Below are 12023 nucleotides of genomic sequence, written 5' to 3' on the forward strand. Positions count from 1 at the left end.
CTAGTAGTTCTTATCATCTAACCTCCAAAAATTGTTTGCCTTGAGTCTATGAGCTATATTACTCATTACTATTACACGTATTAGCATTGCTCCTCGAAGTGATGGGCTTGAACGCAAAAATTGCTATTGTATTACTGAGCTCTTTTCTCTTCATGGAACATTCACACCCTACTGTATTCTCCATCCTATATACAATATAATAACTCTCTCATACTTTTAAGTGCCAGCATTCAGCACTGGACCTGTGATCACGAGCACGCATTAACAGATCTACGGGCTGCACAGAAGCCAAAGGACAGGGGACCTTAGTGGCATGTGCTGGGGTCCTGGGTGCTGATTTTACAAACCAAGGACCAGGCCAGAGTCTTTCAAGATACATGCCCAAGTCTCTTCCTGCAGAAACCAGAGGCATGGACTAAGGAATGCTCCAAAATGCAGTTACAGCACAGTCACAGCATGCACCTATACTGGGGATTTTAGCAGCCGACGCAGTGGTATTGATGCAGGCAGCTGAAGCTCCACAAATTGCTTACAGTGTTAGGTGCTGGAGTATGTGACTTGCAAAACATCCTTACAAGATAGCATTTGGAACACAAGTGTGCAGTTTTTACCATTTTTCATACTCTTTTTCAGTCAAGGCACTGCAAAATTCTGCAGCACAGTACAGCAACTGGGGTCCTTTCAACAGTGAACATTTGGGCAGGAGGTATTCACAGCCCAATCATTTTTGTGCCTAAAAATTCCTCTCTTAGAGGACAGTGTTGGAAATGTATGCAAATCTCACTTTTGAGACACTCAAATTTTATATTGTACAATACCTTCACACTACATGAAATAAGCACAGGTGAGCTTGCTCGGGATGCTGTAAGTGGTACATCATCTGCTGATGAAAGAAAAAGGCCATGTACCAGGGGAAAACACTACTTGAGACACAGGCAGTAGACAGTCAAACAAATGAGATGTGAGCAAAAAAAAAAATACAGAAGCTCACTTCAATAGAGTTTCCTGAGTCAATCCAAATTGATGATAAGACCCAAAATGAGCAATTAAGTCCCCTCTCTTTCGACGATCTGCCACACCTCATATTCCTGCAGACTGGAAGTGGGCTGTATTCTCATGCAGAGAGATGCCAATCTGCATTTTCTCATTCCCCTCAACAAGGAAGATGTTGAATGAATCAAGACAGGCTTGACCAGGTCTGCATATATCCTGAAACTTGCCCCTTTCTGCCATGAAATGACTGGGATATTTACTAAGCTCTATCAAGTAAGGAAAGGCTTGCTACAACTCAAAGCAAGATGGACAGAGGCCAAATGACACAGTTTGGGGGATATGTGCATGCATGAGAGAGGAGATGAAAAGGCATCTGGCCTCTTTCGCCAGCCAAATGAGACCTGGGAGAGAGGGATCCTGTGTCTTTTAGACCTGAAGCAAATATTCCCGTGTGCATGGAAAAAAATATGTGCCAACTGCTCGATGGAAAATCTCAGCACAGAGGCAGGAGATATCAGTTGAATGATTTTTACATGGCTGTCCCGGTGCCCAGGTCCAGCCTAGGAACACAAGCCCCAGCCCACAGCCTGCACTAGGTCAGTTTGGATTTTCAAGGGCAGAAACCAAACCTGTCTTCTCCTCATTTCCCCCACAGGGACAGGGAGCTGCAGCACTGCTGCCATGTCCAGCCGTTCAGGTGGGATTTGGGGCTCCCCTGCCATTCCTACTCCTCTCCCTGCAAAAGGCGGTGCAGGAGGGAGGTGAACCTCACGGCTCCTTGGGCAGGGAAGGGGGAGAATGAGAGTTCAGAGCCAGAAATCAGTGGAGACTTGTGGGGTCCAGCCATGGTCCATGCGCTTCCCTGGAGAAAGCACTGTTTTTGCTGACAGGCCTCAGGGATTTGAGCTGTATCAGTTCTCCTGAAATTTAGAAGCTGCTGAAAACACCTGAGCTACATGTCAGAGCCTTGTTTGCTTCTTCAGTCACTTCAAAGGTTTTTTACGTTATCAGAATAGAATAGAATAGGAATAGACTATTTCAGTTGGAAGGGACCTACAACGATCCCCTAGTCCAGCTCCCTGACCAACTCAGGGCTGACCATAAGTTAAAACACATTATTAAAGACGTTATCCAAATGCCTCTTAAACACCGACAGGCTTGCGGCATCAACCACATCTCTAGGAAGCCTGTTCCAGTGTTTGACCACCCTCTTGGTAAAGAAATGCTTCCTTAGAGAGACAGTGGTCAAACATATTTCTGTCAAACATTTCCCTACCTAAACAAATCTCCCTTAAAAGCAGGCAAAGGTGTGCTGGGTGCAGAATCCCCTAGCTGGGATCCTTTGCCTGGCTTCCTCAGGGCGCCATTTTCTCCTGTAACCATTTAACCAGAGCAAAAATACCTGTTACATCAGTGTCTGGTGGTGTTAATAGATACCAAGGGGCAAAGAAATGAGAAATGTGCTCCTTCACCATCAGGTGAACCCAGAACTGGGTGTATCAACCCCCTCCACGCCCTTTTTAAAATTCTTACCAGGAATGAAAGATGAGGTTGTCCACCACATTTATATGTCTGCTTTGAGTTTCATCTCATCCTATATTCATATAAAACCGATTAAGGTAGCAAACACCTCAAACACTTCTGACCCCACGGGTTTACTGCCCTTCAACAGCTCGCAGAAGGTAAGAGGTGGCCCGAGTCTCAGATGAAGGGTAGCTGCCTGCCCCCGCCTGTGCCCCTTCCTTTGCACACTGAAGCGGCAATCATCCAGGCTTAGACCAGCCTCCCCAGCACATGGGGATGCAGTATGAGGATGGTGGGACCAGGAGCTGAGCTGGAGCTGCGCACCTTCACACACACGCTTCCCTGCAGGGCCACTGCCAGCAGGCGCTGGCCCCATGCTGGGCTGGGCTGGGACAGGCGCTGAGTCTGGCTGTTACCTGGGTACTGCGCTACCCAGAGAAACTAACAGAGAGGGGATCCCCCACACCGGGAGTTAACGACATAACAATTAAGTGCTTTGGTCAATCCCTAGGGTAAGAATAAAAGGTCCTAGTATGGTGAAGAGTCCTGCAAGTGCTGGGTGTGTTGTAGACAGTGTGTGTGTGTGTGTGCATGCATGCACAGCACTGCCCAGACCCAACCACAATGGCACGATTCTGAGCAATGCACGCTGAATATGCATGAAGCCGGAGCCTGGTGCCAATTGAGCCGGTTGATATGTGATGTGCATGCAATTGGACAGTGGGTCAATCTGCCTGGCTAAGCAAGACACGTTTCTGAGAGCCAAAATGCCAACTTCAAACCACCTAAGTCTGCAGCTAGGATTTGCAAACAGGGTTTGGAAAACAGGCACTGAAACCAGCCTCACCTTCAATGAAGTTTGGGTTCCTTCCGTTTTGAAAATCCCAACTGTAAAATCCTGACCATGCCCATTAACATGCAGAAGCTGTTCAGCTGTAGCTTTCCATGATCTCCCTTTTAGCCTTCTGGATGGAGGGAAGCAGCGTCGGTCACTTTGCACTCTTTCCAGTACAACACACCGGAGCTCTGGCTCATTTGTGGAGATATAAAAGGACTCTGGGGTTTGCCAGAACTGCCTCAGACTCAAAAGTATTTGTATTATTAAGTAGCACTTGCCAGCCATCTCTAAGACAGCAGTGCTGCAGGTCCCTGTGACTGCCTTTGAAGAATTTTCTGGAGAAGCATGTCTGATGAGCTATTTATCTGAAAGTATCGCCTGCCCATGTTTTTTAATTGACAGCATTACTCAAGTAGGCTTTTATTTGAAAGAAAAAGTTTTCAAGGGTGTCAAATCAGTGTATCAGCTATACTTTATGGTATAACTTCATCTCGTAAAACTAATGTGTGGCCCATTTGGGGCCAGTCCCCAGACAAACTATACACAAAGGTAAACTCTATGATACAAGCAACAACTTGTTAATATTAGTAGTTGTTAAGCACCCATGTTTGCAAGGCAAGCTAGAAGTAACCTCACAAGTGTAACAGCAGCAAGCATGCGATGCTTGCGCCACAAGGAACTGCTCCCAAGTACAGTGCCTGAGTAGCTCTCCCAGCTCTCATCATGGCTTTCAGCAGAAAATGTTTCTGCTCCTCAATATTTGCATCAGAAAAGCCAGAAAACAGGCCTGGGGGCTGGAAAGGGCAGTGCAGGAGGCAAAAGGTGAAAGACTTGAGATGGCCAAGACGGACTACATAGTGATGCTCCTGAATCCATTCTCTTTGGGACGTGGTGGAAACATGAAGACTGGGTTCAGGTGGTTTATATGGTCTCCAGAAGCACCATGGTGTGGGGCAGCTGCAGCCCAAGGCTCCTGAGCAGGGACACCAAAGGGAGAATAGAGGAATCAAACCAACTTGTAGCTAAAATGTCCTCACTCCTTCAGACTCCTGCGTGGTTATGATTTTGAAAAATACTTTTGTAAGAGAAACAGGGATCTCTGCACTCCATGTCACAAAACAAGTATTTTAAGATGAAAATTAATGATGATCAACTGAGCACAGACTGCAACTTCACATCTTCCACAGCTTCTCCCTCCCTTCCTCTGAAAACCTCTGCTCTCTCCTGACTTTGCAAGTTTTTCCTCTACTGCAACAACTGTATGAAAAATGAACATGCATCAAGCAGCATTTACATGGAAGTTAGCATAAGAAGTGTGTGCAGACCCCTCGTACCCAGCCTTCAAATGAGGCCCATGGGCCTTGATGATTGAATACAAGGTTTTATGCTCTTCAGCATATTAATAACACCACTGGATGTGATCAAGCTGCCCTCCCCACAATGGAGGTCCTATTGGGCCTCCTTAGAAGGTAAAATCAGTGGGGTTTACAGCTTCATTCCCCATGTAATATTAGTATTAATAAGAAGAGAGAAAAGCCTGTCTACACACAGCCTTTAATTCCGTATACAGTGTAATATCATGATTCGTGAATATAAATTATTTCATAAGGCATTTCTCAGACCTACTGAAAGTGAAATGATCAGGAAATGTAATTTAAGAAGAGCAATCCTGTTTATAGCATTGTTGCAACAATACTTTACAACAAATGCACAAAGTTTTTGAATAGAAGTAAATATTGCTCACACTCAAAGAAATTCCAGTTTGCAGCTTTAACCACAGGCTGTAGGACCAGGCTTTCCCTCTTCTCTCCAGTGAAGAATCCAATGTGGTCATTGCTCCCCTCCTCACAACACAGCTGATTCAAATGTAATACAGGTGGTTACACCATTTAATGAGCAGTCTGGTGCTTTCAGGTGACAGCTGTGATTAACAGCAGAGTCAAGACAGAATCTCTGTGCTTTTTTCATGAGGCACCTCTCCTTATTCTTTATCTCCAACCTTGAGGGATCTGCTCCATACTTCTACCTCTTGTAAACTCTTTGCCTATTAACTTCCTGTCCTTAGTTCAGCTTTGTATCTTTATCATCCACCTGCCCCAAGACCCAACTTGAAAGTTCGGATCTTCTTTGTCCCCGAACTCTGATGAGAGGAGACCTGGAGCAGGAACAGGACCAGGGAGAAGGGAAGTCTTGACAGAGGATGCCCTCCATGTTATATCCTGCTCTATCCACGAGATCAAGACTTGAGCAAAAAAAGTATTGACTGACTGCCTTCTGTGAGGCACCAGAGTGGGTCTGGGTAGACTCAGAAGGACTGGCAATAAAAAATCAGACCTGCAGCTGTGCCACACACAAGTCTATTGTAGTATTATTTCACATTATTATCATCATCACCATCATTCATGATGTTTTTGCTGTTATTGTTAACACCGTTTTCACATGAAAGACGCTTTAAGACCAGGATTTAACACAGCAGCAGGAGAAAGCCTCTTCCACACACCTCCTGCTCTTCAAACCATATCACTACCTGCCTTGGCCAGTTTCTGCAGAGGGTGTTATTGCACTCACCTCCAGTGAGCAGAAATCAGGGAGACCAAGCAGAGTCCCTGAAAGCACTTAATGCTATGGAAATGTTAAGATTTTCCCAAGATGCTCCTGCACCTAAATAACAGAAGTGGCCCCTTCCTAACTCTACCCAAACATTTGAAAAGCTGTAGATTTTCAAAATTAATGGGTCAGACCTACGTTATTTGTGAGAATTAAATATGATGTGGAAAGAGTATCCCTTCTGATATCAAAAAAGCCTCATCAAAACTCACTTCCCAGAGACCTCATGAAAGCAAAAGCAGGCCTCCAATGCTGCCTTCAGCTATTGCCCATCATTGCCTACTTGCTAGAGTTTAAATTACTCCTCAGGTAGTATCTTAAAATAACCTTACTTTTGGGGAATTTTCTCCTTGTGCTGGCAATACAAGCATATTGTCCGTTTGTTCTCAAAAAAGGGGGAAAAAACCCCATATAGACACGGCACAGCTGGTGTGCAGAGCACATTTTGGCAGAGCTATTGAAATCTCACTGATTTTTTTGATATAACCTAGATCAAGGTGTGTGTTGGGATGGCTGGCAGTTGAACAGTGTGAAGCTCATCTAAATGAGTTTGTCCTCTGACTTTAAGCTCTTGAACTTGTGGTCGTATTGCCATCAACAGGAAAGTGCTTGAAGAAGGACTGATAAGATTTCTGCAGCACTGACAAAAAAATGAAAGTAAATACGAAAGTAGAAAAAAATCTTGACAAATTTCATTCCAATTTCACAGGAATTCAACTGTAAAATTAGGAAATCAATTCCTCATAAGTTAGTGTAGTTTTGTGAAACTATTAGCTAAATTGTTAGATCAGATGATGACTTGGTTCCAAGATTTTAGCTCTACCAAGGCTCAACGTAAGAACCAACTACTAGGACAGATTTTTAGGTGCTGCAAAGAGGGAGAGCTCATTTAAGAAAGACAAGTGGATCCCAGCTGCGAGTTCAGCGCACAGTATTTTCAGAAAAGCACTGAAGTTACCAAGTGTCTGAAGTAATACTGTAATGCTAATAGCTGTAATTAGACAGACTTCAGAACTGTCAATAAGATTATAGATAAATAGCATGCATCCATATTATTGCCATTGAACTTCTTTACCAGTCCTAAAGTGGGGACCGTTGCCATGAACTGTTGGTGCAGCTTCTCAGCACCCTTTGGAAACCAACTGATGTATCAAGCAAGCAAGAAAGCTGGTTCTCTGGGAACAGCTGCCAGGAAAATGCTACTCAATAATCCAGTCCCAGCAGAATTATGTCAGCTAGATGGATTAGATGAAGTCTGCAGTCCTTTTCCACATTTAGTTTTAATTATAATGTGGATAATATTTAGGACAATTTCTATGAAAGGGTCACAGGCCTTTTTCTTTGGATCTTTCAGATTTTCTTTTTTAATAAGTTTTGCAGGAGGCTGAAGCTGCAGGAACAAGCATGTCACTTATGACCACCCAAGAGCTGGTGTGAAGAAAAACAGTGGAAGAGGGAATATTCATGGAGACCAGTGTACTGACACCAAACAGCTCCGCCAAGCTGTAGTGCAAAGATCTTCCTAATCCAGAGAAACCTCTCCAGCAAGGCACGGGGGTGAGTCCTGCCGAGCTGGGCTGAGTCCCTGGGGAAGGTGTAGAGGCCTGCTTCTGGAGGCACACTTCATCCAGCAGCTTCCCTCTGGGAGCTGAGCACCGTGCTGTGTCACGCGGCTGGCATTGGCTATAGGTTGTTACAGGAAGGCCCACAGCAACCAGCACGCCCAGTCGGAGATGTTTCTCTGAATGCTCATGCATTATGCATGGCTACATCCCAGACTACTTCAAATGCATCACCTTCCAGTGTGAAAGATTACTTGTGTGTGAAAGTGGGCTGCAACTCCTCGAAGCCACCTATGATAACATTTTGAGCGAAGCATATGCCCAGCAGCAGTGGATTCCTCTGCTGCTCCCCCAAGGGGCTGTATCATGATCTACCACTGATACGATTATGCTGGACCTGCACGATGGTCAGGTAAAACATATTGCAATATTTCAAATGTTGCAAGCATCAGTTGCTTCACTGCAAGGAAAACAACAATACACTCATTTAGTGGTGCAAAGCCAAAGCTTCACCAAGCGGCCCTGCACCTTCTCAACATCCCCACCCAATTTTACACCAAGTATAAGTACTGTAAGTGCAAAGCAATGATACAGCTAGTTCAGTCCTGGCTGTTTGTTAATTAAAACTTGGGTTAAACTCAATGTTCTCTCTCCATTATTTCAGTAAAAATATGCTCTGTATTTACTGAGGTTTGTGTCTGCATCTGTTACATTCACAGACATATTCCAGAGTTTTCAGAAAGAAACCATCATTCCATTGATAACGAAGCTGGCAAAATTATACAACTCCAGGTTTTCACAAAACTGATATTCTGGGTTGAGACAGAGACTACATGAATAATAGATACTAAAAGAATCAATGAATCCAGTCTTTAGTTTTCATTCCTCTGAATTTTCAATTTCTTCTATTTTATCTGGGACTGATCAAAGAATTTTGCCGACAGAAATAATATTCTATGACTATTCCATGTTTTTTTCTGCAGGACCATTTCTGAATCATAAAGCACCACCCAAGAAAAAGAAAAAGATATGCAAATGATGTGGAAGTGAGGCAAGTGATTTATTTTAGCTGCGTTGATTTTTTTCAGATCTGTTTTTTTTTTTTTCAAGTCAGCATAGGACACATTGTATCATTTCATTTTCAGTAAATCTACCTCAGTTTCAAAAAGGAAAGCACAGAAGGAGAGAAATCCCGCTATTATTATAAATCATTAATTAAACAATAGAAGCATGTCCTTTGTTATTCCCCTCTTTATAATTTACAAAAGAATATTTTTTCTGATAAAGATGAAAAATATTTAGTTTGCCTTGAAATACAGGTGGTTCACCAATCTGACTCAGCAAATTAATGATTTTTTAAGGATCAGCAGAACATTGAGCCTTTTTGGAAACAAAACAACCAAAAAACCCAAACCCCACCTAACAAGGAAGTTTATCTGCAAAGCTCAGATGAAAAGACCCTGAAGTTTGTCTGTGGCTCTCCCATACAGCCTTTACAAATCGTGCCATCCTATGGAAAACCCTAGCCCTGGATCAAGGCATGGAAAGCCTGAGCTGCTGGAGGCTGGCATTTAACAGGTGCATGTTTACTTTCCAGCTACTCATCTTCCTTAAAAAAGCCCTCAAACCGTAAATGCAGTTAGGTGCTGAATTAAGACTGCAAAAATACAAAGCTCTCTAGAGACAAGTGGCTGTCTGCAAGATCTCCCCCTCCCAAAAAAAAAACCACTTTAGGAAGGTTTTCTGGCTCCTGTTACATAGAGCTGCGTTTATGAAACTAAGTCTGCACGCATCCTGGACTCTTTAATGAGATGATGCTATGGAGTAATCTCTCTCTCAGGGACCCTGTTGTGAGCATTGACATCATGTACTGTCTATTCAGTGTAAACATGCACCTTAAAATTAAAAAATACATTCAAACAAAGCCTGCCCAAAGCAGACAGCAGCCTGCCTGGCAGGATCAGCCGCTAGCTTTTCTCCCTCTAATCTGCCCACCGAGCAGCGTCACAGAGACTGTCTTTTATCAAAACAAAGGCTGGATGCTGGCTGGGAAGTGTGAAGCCGACTAAAAATGGCTGAAAAGCTGTCCAAGGCACCCGGGAAGGTAGCCAGCCCCACCCAGCACAGACACCAACCTGCTCAAAATAAGCTGAAAATAAGCCCAAAAGGGAGAAGCTATTGTTCCCCTCACCTACTCGGCCACAAGACATCATCGCAGTATTTTGCCCCCGAACAGTTCAGCAGAGTGCTTGAAAGCACAACGAAAGGATTCAGTATTTTTTTTAAAGCAATCCTACAGCAAATTACGACGTGTGTGGCAATACCGCGGCCGCCTCGGTGCTATTGCACTTCTTGTCGAAGCTGCGTTTTCTTTGTGTCAACGCTAGGCTAAGCCCTCGCTATGGGTGTGTCCGTGGGCAGGATGCACCCAGCCACCCAACACAACCGCCTCGAACCCTCGCGAGCCCGAGCAGGCACAAATTCACCATCGCCCGGCTTTCCTAAAGCCCCAAAGGTATGAAATCATGCCAGCGGCAGCCCAGCGGAGAGAGTCGGGGATGAGAAATGACACGGCTAACAGCAAGGGTGGATGCTTTGGGAATGAGCTGTAAGGTGGGAAGGAAGGTCCTGTATCCTGGATGCTTTCGGGGTGAGACAGCTGGAGACGGGAGAAATATAGTCAAAGAACAGAATTAAGGGCTTTTTATCTTTCTTTCTTAAATTACCCCCCACGAAAAGCTTCACGGGGAGGGAAAGAAAACAGCATGCAAAGGCTCACAGGTGAACAATGCAAAAATGGATGGATCCTGCCTTTGCCTCCTCTGACATGCAGTCCTTCTAGCATGCAACACTAGAATAGATATAATACCCTGACATTTCCAGTTGCTCCAAAGACAGTCCATCTTGGTGGAATCGGCACTGGCTTGCATCTCGGAGAGCTGAGGAATGGCTGGTCCTTTCGTCGGAGGCACTGCGTTACCAGTCAGGCATTCCCGAGCATGGGTGGGTTAGCGGGTATCGCTCCCGTCTCCCTGCTCGGCTCCGGACTGATGCTGTAAGCAGCACAGGCGGAGGGGGGAGGGCATATTGTACGCGCTGCGGTCTCCACTGCAGCAAATCAGCAGTGTGATGTGGTTGCCCTAGGGAGCAGGCTCCTTTCAAAAGGGGATGCAGTCCCCTTTCAAATCAAAAGCTTGCGCTCGGCGGCTTAGCCTCCTAAGCCATGGAAATGGTTAAGGCAACCTGATGGCAAAGAAATAAAAACAAATTGGGTGTGGGTGGAGGGGGGGTGGGGGGGTGAGCAGTGTTTCCTATGTGGCTGCATGGCTGTGACTATTCACGTTCCAGAAATTTCTTGACAGTGATGAAATCTGGTGTTTTCTTCCCCCCCCCCCCCCTTTTTTTTTTTTTTTTTTTTTTTTTCAAGGGACAAATTTTGCCCAACGCCTCCAGGTTTTGATACCCCCCTCTCCTCTGCCCAGCTGGGTGAGGTTGGGGAGCAGTCAGGAGAAAACCAAAGTCAGGATCCAACCCCAACAGAGCAACCCACATTTTGCTATCTTTTTTCCCAAAACTATTTCAGAAACAGAACAAAATAGCAGAGTACCCACACCACCAGGGACCCCCCTTCTACCCCTGCAAACACAAGCACCCACAGGCATGGGGAGACCTGCATGGCCCCCAGCCCCTCATGCCAAGCCCTGCTACACCAGGATGCCGAGCACCGCAAGCTGCACCCAGGTTAGGGTGTGTGGGTATGAGTGCTGCCTCCTCTCCCTGCTCAAAATGCTGTATAAACCAGGATCCGAGGTGTAAGAGTGCAGGTATGCAGGACTATGTGAAAAAGAGTATGCTCTCTGTAGCAGCTGTAAGCCCACTAATAGCTGACTTTTAACACCACCCTTGACACTCCTCCCCCAGTAAGACACTGCCCCTGCCTCAGTTTCCCCATCAGTAAATTACTATAAGTAGCATCTCAGAGACATCATAACTAAGCAATGGCCATACTTGGCAAATACCAGGAAAGAAAATGCTTTACATCTACCCCATCTGCCTGCCTTTTCAGATTTTGGGGTGGCTATTAATCACAAAGAAACTCCTCCAAAAGTCACCCCATTTCACTGAAGAGTGACTTGAGATACAGCGTATCAGACTTGGTCCAGTCATCGCTGGCAAAATGATCCCAGCTGGGAAATCTCTCAGGTCTGAGGTTGCGTTTAATCTTTTAGATAATGCTAGTTTATGAAACAATTTTACTTTAGCCATGCTATACTGAGTTTCTATATGTACATGTACACGTCAGCATGGGGAACAGAGCTTGAATCTCTCTGTTTTTTTGGCTCCAAAACCAAACGGTCTTTAACACCTGAGTTAACAGAGATCTCCTCCAACCGGCAGCGGCAGGTCATTTATCCTTCCCTCAGGTAACTCATCTCACAGATGAAAGTCAAAATTTAAGGAGAGATTCACCACAGTGTGATCTTAACCTTTACCTAAAA

The 12023-nt window shown here is 44.9% G+C and overlaps 1 protein-coding gene across 2 annotated transcripts in view; it reads right to left on the reverse strand.

Moving 5' to 3' along the window:
- The window catches only part of RTN1 (reticulon 1), a 120504-nt gene that overhangs the window by 6428 nt on the left and 102053 nt on the right, over positions 1–12023 (reverse strand). Inside the window, exon 1 of one of the 2 annotated variants that reach the window (XM_055791432.1) lies at positions 10394–10756. The exons of the other annotated variant lie outside the window; for it this stretch is intronic. Coding sequence (XP_055647407.1) covers positions 10394–10454 — 61 coding nt within the window. The 5' untranslated portion in view covers positions 10455–10756. Of the gene's footprint in view, positions 1–10393; positions 10757–12023 lie in introns of those variants that run through there. 2 annotated transcript variants of the gene reach the window in all.

This window comes from Falco peregrinus, chromosome 1 (genome assembly GCF_023634155.1).
Source record: "Falco peregrinus isolate bFalPer1 chromosome 1, bFalPer1.pri, whole genome shotgun sequence".
NCBI classification, from domain to species: domain Eukaryota; kingdom Metazoa; phylum Chordata; class Aves; order Falconiformes; family Falconidae; genus Falco; species Falco peregrinus.